The 10167-nt window shown below is 33.2% G+C and overlaps 1 protein-coding gene across 2 annotated transcripts; it reads left to right on the top strand.

Moving 5' to 3' along the window:
* Window positions 1-1474: 1474 nt before the first annotated feature.
* Window positions 1475-8046, top strand: LOC104089635 (bifunctional 3-dehydroquinate dehydratase/shikimate dehydrogenase, chloroplastic-like). Of its 2 annotated transcripts, none has more exons than XM_009594582.4 (9): window positions 1475-2191; window positions 3972-4086; window positions 4975-5190; window positions 5425-5765; window positions 5896-5959; window positions 6506-6614; window positions 6739-7025; window positions 7116-7278; window positions 7726-8046. In XM_009594582.4, exons 1-9 carry the CDS (start codon window positions 1977-1979, stop codon window positions 7767-7769), a joined length of 1554 nt encoding a protein of 517 aa, XP_009592877.1. In that variant the 5' UTR covers window positions 1475-1976; the 3' UTR covers window positions 7770-8046. The 2 variants fall into 2 exon arrangements, with proteins under 2 accessions (XP_009592877.1, XP_033510312.1); XM_033654421.2 differs by lacking the exon at window positions 1475-2191 and adding an exon at window positions 2918-3219.
* Window positions 8047-10167: the final 2121 nt, after the last annotated feature.

Here is a 10167-nt window from a genome sequence, read left to right as displayed (position 1 = left end):
TAACAGCATCCAAATGTGACTAGGATTCTATGTTGGTAAGTGCTAGGAATGATGCCTCACTAGATGCCGCCTAACTTGGACAGAGAAGTTAGAGAGGACTTTTGTTTTTTAAGAAATTAACTGTTTGACTTCTTACCCCATTCGCTGCATTTTTGTATTGGTCAGATTCTGCTATTTGGAGCAAAAGGCACCGTTTAGGTGTGTTTCGTACGAACGAAAATGTTTTTTGTGGGAAATATTTTTCGTAAAAAATATTTTTATGGAAAATGAATGGATTTATAACTTATTTTTCATTATTTGGTTGGTGAGTGGATATTTTCTAGTGTTTGGTTAGAGAGTAGAAAATACTTTTTTATGCTACTCTTCTCACCCCCATTCCCCAAGTCACAACGTTTCCTTTTATTTTCTTTTATTGAAATAAAAGAAAATATTTTTTTTAAATCATGAAAAAAAATATTCATTTTGTTGAAATGAAAAAAAAATCTTTTTTTAAAATTATGAAAAAATATTTTTTTTGTTGAAATGAAAGAAAACACTTTTTCTACGTGAAAAGAAAATAATTTTTTTGTTGAAATGAAAAATCTATCTATAACATGAAAAGAAACTACTATTAATAATATTTTTATTTAGGGTGGGGAGGGGTGGAGGGGGTGGGGTGGGTAGGTGGAGGTTGGGTGGGGTATGGGTGTGGATTGGTGAGGATGGAGAATAGGGTGGGGAAGGTTGAGAAGGAGTTTTGGAAAATGTCTCTTGATAGGGAAAACATTTTCCTCCAAGAAGGAGTTTTGAAAAATGTCTCTTGATAGGGAAAATATTTTCCTCCAATAGGAGGAAAAAAATGAGTTCATGAAAAAAATGTTTCCTAAATATTTAAGCCAACCAAACATGAAAAAATTGGAAAACATTTTCCGAAAAATATTTTCCTTCGTACCAAACACATCCTTACTAGTTCGTTTTTTCTCCATTTCTCATACGGGGGTAGTTGGAGATGCCTAAATTACTTTTCTAGTTGGAAAAATGAGTTTTTGTTAGGTGCAGTAGACATTACTTCCTCTATCCTAATTTTTGTGGCATAATTCATTATTAACCGTGAGTTTAGGCATAGAATTTTGTTCTTTTAAAAATAAAAATTATATATTTAAAAACTACGTAAGAAAGTATTATATATCATAATAATTAACACTTTATAGTATTAAAAAGCATATGAAAAATCACAATCAAAGAAGATATCGTTTAACTCTCAAAATCTGAATGTCACCACATAAATTGAAACATAGGGAGTCTAAAAATATTTTAGACTGCTTGGTTAATTTGATCCAAACAATAGCTAAATTTTCATATGAAGGTTGCTATATATCACTTAAATTGTGGTACTATATAATTGAACTCTTAAAAAATTACACGCGCGCACATATAGAGAGAGAAGCTACCAACCCCCTAATATTTCAACGCAATGCACTATCCGTTTTGCTTTGGCAAATGATTCAAACTTTGTCATTCTTATCTTTGATCCCTTCACGTTTTCAAAGTTGTCGCGTTCTTCTATGTTTGTTTTTTTCTTTTTTTGTATCCGAAACAAGATTTTCCAACCCACATTACTTAAATTACTTACCTATCTTTCCCTAACCTACTCAATAACAAAGACAATTACATTTACCCTCACACGGAGAGAGAGAGAATTAATGAATCTCCTTCATTTGTTTAATCCCTACAAGTGGATTATGTTTCCATTAAGCTCTTTTGCATATAAATAGGACTCATCCAACCCAATCCACAATGCAACCGATTCTTTTTTCCTACATATTACCATTTCTTGTATTGAAGCTTAGATGGGGAAATAGCTTAAAGTTCCATTCTTTTCTTGATTCTTAATTCTTGATTCTTGATTCTTAATTCTTGATTCTTAATTCTTTATTCTTAATTCTTGATTCTTGATTCTTGATTCTTGATTCTTGATTCTTATTTGGTTTGTGGAAATGGGTAGTGTTGGATTGTTGAAGAATCCCGCCATGGTTTGTGCTCCATTAATGGCCCCATCAGTGGACCAATTGGTTCATGGTATGCTTCAGGCAAAAGCACAAGGTGCTGATTTAGTTGAGATTAGGCTGGATGGTATCCACAACTTCCAACCCCAGAAAGATCTTCAAGTCCTCCTAAAAAATAATCCACTTCCTGTTCTCATTGTTTACAGGTATCAAGGTTCATTTGTTGTTTATTTTAAAAAAAATTATTTTCCTTTTATTTTTTCGTGCTATTTTATGAATAAAATTTCATGCTCTTTCTGTCATTAGCAGTCTACTGTTATATCGCCAAAAAATGCAAATGAATGGCAGCAAAGCCTGACAATAACTCAATTATGAGAAGATGGCTTTGGGTGGGTTGGGGGCGGGGAAGGGACCACAAGTTTTGCCTCAAGTTAAGAAGTTAGAGTAATGGTAATTAAAGTCAATTACCAAAAAGACGAATTAGTGTGTTCGTAACTTCTGTGGATTGATAAAATCCACGCCCAAATAGATGCAATGTTTATTTTCCATTTAGTATTTCTGTTTGGTAACGGGGAAAGGAAGAGATATTTTTATACTTCCGCCTCCTTTATTTAGCGTTTGGACAATATTTTGAGTTTAAAAAAAAAACACTGTTTTGTAGTTGTAAACGTAAAAAAACTATGGACGTTACTTTTAACAAAGTTATGAAATTTAGACATTTAGTACGGGAGTTAGATGATTAAATAATGCTCCACTTGAAAAAAAATTTAAAAAATTCTCAGCTGAACATTACCTACATATTTGTCAAAAAAAAAAAAAAAAAACACACTACCTACCTACAAAGTAGTTAAAAGAGTAATGAAGGTTGGTTTTTGTTGACTTAAATTGGGAAAGAAAGCACTGCCTACCTACAAAGTGGATAGTGTATTATTTTTCCCTGTCCACTTTCTCTCAAACCAAACAAGTGATGAAATTTTCTTACACTTTCTCCTGCGCTTTCCCTTTTTTTTTTTTTTTCTTTCTTTCTGATGTTTTATTTTTCTTACTTTCCAATTCTTTTCTTTTTCCATATATATTCAAATGATAGACCGTTATCCTTTTTCAAGCTAGTTAATCATTTGTTAGAACAGCACTGTGCAATGGAGTACTTTTTGTGTGTCCTTACTTGTATTTTAAAAGGCATTTTTGGGGCGAGTTCCGGGGCGAGGCGATCCAAAAATGTCCCGAGACGATGGTACGGGGCGAAAGTCTCAAGAGGCGTACGCCTAACAATTCGGGGCGTACGCCCGACCGTTACATTTTTTTTGCAGTAAGGCATAAGCTCAAGAGACTTTTTAAAATTAAAATAAAATTTGCTGAATAAGTCCTTAATATAATGTCCAAATTCTCAAAAATCATCTTGTAATTACTCAGAAGTTTTAAAAAGAAACCGAAACATGAAATTTAAAAGTCAAGACTTTTTTTTATTGCTAGAAGCACTAATTTATGATCTTTTTCAATATTTTATCTTGTCCGTTAATCTGCTACTATCTCCCAAAAGCAACAAACAATCAGTTTTTTTTTGTTTTTTTGCAAATACAAAGAAAACTATGTTCTCCTTCGTAGGTCCAAAGTTCAAATTGCAGGTTAGTAATCCTTTTTGTTTTCCATGTAAAAATTTTTATTCTACTCAAGTTGCTTGTACTTGTAATTAGCGTATAATGGAATATTTTGACTAATTTTTTGTGAGGATGGAGCACATCTATATATATATTTCATTTATTTATATTTTCTTTAATTCTTATGCAATTTTGCCTATTTAAAAATATTTTGTAATTATATTATTTTATAAAATATTAAAAATTAAATACACATGGGGCTTACGTCCCATGCCTCGGGGTTACGCCTCGCTGAGGCATATATAAAACATCTTGCCTTACACCCACGCTTTTTAAAACGCCGGTCCTTAGGCTTGTTTGCTGAATAAGTCATTATACTGAGCTTCAGGCCAATATGGGAAGGAAATGAGTTTGAAGAGGATGATGACCACATCCACAAGCAGTTGGAAGTCCTTCGGTGGGCTAAAGAATTGGGAGCTGATTATATTGAGTTGGACCTCAAGGTACGTACTATTCATTACTTGGTCTAAACTGAAGTATCTCCACATCGACTTGGAATATTCCAAAACTTCTAAGTCTTTCTGATAGAATATAATTTCAATTTCAAAAGTATTTCAAATTACAGTTACAAATAAGGAGATAGTTATAGCAAAGTATTTATTATTTCAAATGTACTTTTGGATAATTGGGTGACTCTGAGAGTTTATTTTAAGACCTTTGCTTACCATGTGACCACATTATCTAAAAGTGTAAGCTCATCTCTAACCAGAACTGGATTCAAGATTTGAAGTTTATGGGTTTCTATAGTGATCTTAAATTAATAAATAGGTTCACAGTCAAATATTTATAGATATTTAATGAACTTTTTAATATATATATATATATATATATATATATATATATATATAAAAGGCCTAGGCAAAAGTTACTGGTTTCCGGTTCTGTATTTGTAGCTGTATTTTAAAGTACATTTAGAATTTAATTATATTTCTATCATTTTCATTTTAGCGCAAGCCTGTGTTGAGCATTTATTTGAGTAAACTAACTGTCAATGCATAATTGCATCCTAAGGGAAACATCTTTAATTTTGACAAAGAAAGGTGCACTTATCGTAATGCAAGTCCCTCGACGGACAAGTGTTATGAGTAGATTTTCCACTATTGACTTGTTTTGGTTGGTTATGCAAATTTTGGTTCCTTGTCTTGTATGTCTCGTCTTTCCAGGTTCGTAATGTTGGCCGCTATTTTAACTGCCACATTTTGGTATTTTATGGAGTATTAGTATCCACCAAATATTATAAATATCTGTATATTTATATCAGTTATTTGTTGGCTCTAAGAGCATTTATTTGGTATTGTAGAGTGTTCCTGAACTTCTATAATCTTGTTCAGATAGCTAGTGACTTCACGAAAAAAGAAAAGTCGAGGTGGAGTAGTGGTTGTAAAGTAATTGCATCATGCTTTGTGGACAATGTGACCTCAAAAGAAGACCTCAGCCAAGTTGTTGCACACATGCAATCTACTGGGGCTGATATCCTCAAAATTGTTACAAATGCAAATGACATTACAGAACTAGAGAAAATGTTTCACTTGCTTTCACATTGCCAGGTATTGGTTCGAATTTATACTGTCTTTTCCCTTTACAGGGATCATGTCAATAGTGTAATGGAAAAAATACAGAAATTTGTCCACTTAGAATTAGACGAGGACACTTGGCATCTTCATACTGTGAAATTATCTGCTTGAGTGAAGTACAACAAAATATCTTGGAGTTTAGTTTAGAAACAACTTTCATATTCATAGAAGATATGAAACTTGGATAAATCAGCTTGCTATCTGCAGGTACCACTTATTGCATACTCTCTTGGGGAAAGAGGTCTCATAAGTCAGTTGTTGGGCCCGAAATTTGGTAGTGTCCTAGTATATGGATCTCTTGATTGTAATGCTGTACCTGGTCTGCCTACTCTCGGCAGCCTTAGACAAGCCTATGGAGTTGATTTTATGGATACTGATACTAAAGTGTTTGGGCTCATCTCTAAACCAGTGGGTCATAGTAAAGGACCTATTTTGCATAATCCTACATTTAGACATGTGGGGTACAATGGAATTTATGTTCCAATGTTTGTCGATGATCTTAAGGAGTTCTTCAGGGTCTACTCAAGTCCTGACTTTGCTGGTTTCAGGTATGTCACGCACTAATCATTCAGCTATCAGTCTCTAAGAAAATCACTGGACTTTATTGTTGAATTGGGTAACTTTCAGTCGAGAGATATTTGGCATCTGGTCCTTATATGTTCCTATTATGAATTGTAGTGTTGGGATCCCTTACAAGGAAGCAGTGGTGAGTTTTTGTGATGAAGTCGATCCTCTGGCTAAGGTTCGTATGTCAATCTACTTTCAACTGTATCTTTAATTCATTTATGGCGTATGGAACAAAATGATTGACATAACTGGACTTCGATGCCCTGGGGATCTTTCTTTTTGGGCCTGAGTAATGGCATTGACCTATATATCAGTAATGACACTTTAGAAGATTCAGGTGCAGCAAAAGCTTGTAAACTTTAATGATATTGGATTCACGATAAGAAAAATACTCTATTTTTAGTTTAATACTAGATGACTCTTGTGGAATTATTAGAAATTCAAGCAATATGAAAAGAAGGGCACATATCGATTTCCTTTTCTGTATATTGCAAATAAGCTGTCAGTACTAGTGGTTTGTCTCTTCTAAATGGATAAGCTTTTACTAGTTATTGCACAAAGATATTTGATACAAGTTCCCATTGTTTTTCCTTTCAGTTCAAAGCTTACTTAAAAATAAAAATTATTTTGCATTCATGTCAAGAGACTTTTTTGATTATGTCAAGCACAATAATCCATTTTCTGCATTCCCACCTAATTTACCTTAGTGATGTTTCATTAGTCTATAGGGGCTGTAAATACTATCATACAGAGGCCTTGCGACGGAAAGCTAATTGGTTATAACACAGATTGTGAGGCTTCTATAACAGCCATTGAGGATGCTTTGAAAGGTAGAACAGTTATTAGACCATTTTCTTCTGATTGCTTTACCTATCTGTGTGTTCTCTTTTGCTTACCTATCTTTGAGCAATTCAAGGTGACTAACTGATGAATATATATTGTGGAACTTGATAGTAAATGGAGCAGCTTTTCTTCCTTCTCCACTCGCGGGTAAACTGTTTGTGCTGGTGGGTGCTGGAGGTGCAGGAAGAGCTTTGGCATTCGGAGCCAAAAGCAGGAGAGCTCAAATTATGATTTTTGACATTGATTTTGATAGAGCAAAGGCTCTTGCTGCTGCAGTTTCTGGTGAAGCTCTGCCATTTGAGAATTTAGCTTCTTTTCAGCCTGAGAAAGGTGCAATCCTTGCCAATGCAACACCTATCGGAATGCATCCAAATAAAGATAGGATACCTGTTTCTGAGGTATCTCAAATCATTCTTTTCTTTTTTATATGTATGTATGTATATACACAAGTATTTTTTGGGAATTAAATTCATGGTTTTTACTTGTAGGCAACCTTGAAGGATTATCTAGTGGTCTTTGATGCTGTTTATACACCTAGAAAGACTACTCTGCTGAAAGACGCTGAGGCTGCTGGAGCAATCACTGTCAGTGGAGTTGAAATGTTTCTTAGACAGGCCATTGGCCAATTCCACCTTTTCACGGGAAGTAAAGGTAACTTTCTATTCTTCTATATGTTGCATGGGAACAAGGACTGGAGACTATTAACCTGGAATTGGATTTGCTACGATTCAGATTTAGTTCAACTCATTTGCATAACATAATGCATAGCATTTTTGAGTTTTCTCAAAACGTTTCCAGCATATAAAAATTGACGCTTCAATTTTTTGTAGAAAAAAGACGATTTACTTTAGCTGATACTCAAATGAACAAAGATCAGATGAACTGATGTAGAATTCTCCTTCCCCCACCGCAATGCTCCCGTACTTCTCTGTGTTATGTGTAAATCTAATTGTTTTAATGTTTCATTCCTGCAATGTCTACCTCTGATTGTGTTGAACATTTTCTTCAATTGAATCTTGCAAACAAAGTTGTGGTAATTTTCATCAAATATAAACCGTAAACTACTAGTTTATATTACAAATATTCTATGTTTTGCAGCACCCGAAGAATTCATGCGCGAGATCGTTATGGCAAAATTCTAATTATCAAGAATTTCCATGGAATTTGTCTCTCTTCAGAATGAACAAAAAAATTGACCTGACATGAAACGGCGACAGGGTTTGGAAAGGAGAAAATATATGCAAGAAATCTTTATGTTAACTTTTTTTTTTATTAGCAAGAGAAAATATTTACATAAATGTATTTATCAGTATATTTAAGACAAGTGGCTAGTTAGTATTAAGTGGATATCAAAGCAAAAGGAATGCTTTCCAAGTTGTAATTCAACAATTTATGGAAACAGCGACCCATTTAAAGAAACGATCGTAAGTAAAATGTATCTTAATTTTTGTTTTTCTAGAAGAAGGTTCATACCTTATTGGGAAATTCTCATCTATCTATACTATATTATCTATCTATATCTATTTCTTTATAATATATATATATGTATATATATAAATATATATTAAAAGCACGAAACCTCTTAGCGAAATGTCGTTCGTCTTTTTTACCCTTTAAAAATTAATTTTACATAGGATAAAATTATAATTTAATTATTTTTCTAATATTTAGAAGTTCGAAATCAAATAAAATTATTAAATCTTTGATGTAGGAAGTTCTAATATTAAGGACTTTAAATTTGAGTAGGATTTTACGTTATTTTAATTGTGCAACTATTTTCCTTAAATCCAATCCTTTCACGTTTCTAAGGTTTTCAATTTTACGGAATGTTATTAAAGCTTTTTTTTAAAACGCTTTTGTCTTCATTTTGAAGTAAAATTCAATTTAAATAGCAATATGTTCATAAGAAATATATGAAATAAATTAAATGCAAATATAAATTTGTTTTGTGGTCTGCTATGTAGTTATGAATTTGCCACGATTCTAATGATGTAAAAACTAATAAGAATCGTACTTTTTCCCTTTAAAATTTCCTAGAATTATGGTCGTTTTAATTAAATAGGAATCAGTTGGAAACCATCTACTTCTAAGTATTTGTATATTTCTTTTTTCTTTTGTCAGAATTATTTTAATCATATTTAGACTAAACCAGATGCTCCGTAATAAAGTTAGATAGAAACAACTTTAACTTTTTCAAGAATTTATGACCTTAATAATCAATAAGAACCTTTATTTCATTGCATGGAATGTTAGGAAAGCAGTAAATCTAAATCCCTTCCAAGTTTCCATATTTAACACATAAGAATCGTTAAGCAAGTACTGGAATCCCAATCTTTTGTCGACTTCCTTTTGTTTAGTTTTTATTCTAAATTAGATAATAATAAAAATTTGTTATGACTATATGAAATATACTTCACCCAACATGACAATATGAGTTGTGTTGATTCTAATTTTTCACACGTACACTGTATACGAGTGAAACTGAACCCTTTGGACGCCTCGGTTCCCGATGAAGTAAACAGAGCAGAGATGTGATCGTAAGGAATCAGAGTCGGGAGAAGGAGCCCCTCGAGTCGGGATCCGAAAAATTCACCTGCCTCGGAAGAATCGGGGCCACATCCCCCAGGTCCGATTCAAACCCCAAAACTTCAGAGAGCATTACCAAATAATCGAGCACGACAAACAAAGGATCGCGATATCCGTGCCCAGCCGGATATTACGGCGTGAATCTCGGCACATATCGGCAGAAAATCAATGATTAGTAAAACGAAAGATTTTTACTTCTTTTGGAATTGTACTTAGAGTAAAACTCCCCCACTATATAAAAAGGAGTCTAACCATTCATTAGGCATCATTGTAACACGCATATCAAGGCAATATGCTCTTATTTTCTCTGTTATTCAAAGTTCTTACTTTTGTTCATAAGTTCTTCATTATCGTGAGCCCGAGATCAAAGGCAGGCATTTCATTAAAGTTATTGAGTCTGAGATCACTCTCCTTAATTGGTTTGATAATTTTTTATGTCATTTATCTGTTTAATCTAACGTAATTTATCATTTGTATTGAATTACTTGTATCCTTAAAGCCACACATAAATTTAATTGTTATCCATTTTTTAGGGTAAACAGTTTGGCGCCCACCGTAGGGCTAAGGATAATAGTGGCAATTTGATACAAATTTACATAACACACTCTATTTTACACTTGTTCTTTGAGCTCCTAATTTCAGGTCAAATTAAAAATGTCAAATTCCCAATCTGCCCATTTGAAGTTGAATCCAGCCACCATGGCTGTCACGACTTGAAATTCTCACATTCGGACCGTGATGGCGCATAACATTTCACTTGCTAAGCAAGCCAACGTTAGAATAATATTAGCCATTTTTAAATAATTTTTAAATTTATTAATAACAAAGAAATAAATACGGAAGTAAGGTCTGCAATATAGTAAATAATCCATAAAAATAATGGTGTTTAAATACCATCCCAGAATTGGTGTCACAAGTGCACGAGCTTCTAGAATAATACAAATAAAGGTCTGA

Source organism: Nicotiana tomentosiformis, chromosome 10, assembly GCF_000390325.3.
Source record: "Nicotiana tomentosiformis chromosome 10, ASM39032v3, whole genome shotgun sequence".
In the NCBI taxonomy this organism is placed as follows: Eukaryota; Viridiplantae; Streptophyta; class Magnoliopsida; order Solanales; family Solanaceae; genus Nicotiana; species Nicotiana tomentosiformis.
This window is presented reverse-complemented; position numbering and strand designations above follow the sequence as displayed.

Bases quoted from the DNA above. Each gene is read 5' to 3' on its own strand.
- LOC104089635 (XM_009594582.4), top strand. From the start codon at position 1,977: ATGGGTAGTGTTGGATTGTTGAAGAATCCCGCCATGGTTTGTGCTCCA. The intron at 5,766-5,895 runs GTATGTCACGCA...TATGAATTGTAG, and splicing joins CCTGACTTTGCTGGTTTCAG to TGTTGGGATCCCTTACAAGG. The intron at 7,026-7,115 runs GTATCTCAAATC...TTTTACTTGTAG, and splicing joins ATAGGATACCTGTTTCTGAG to GCAACCTTGAAGGATTATCT.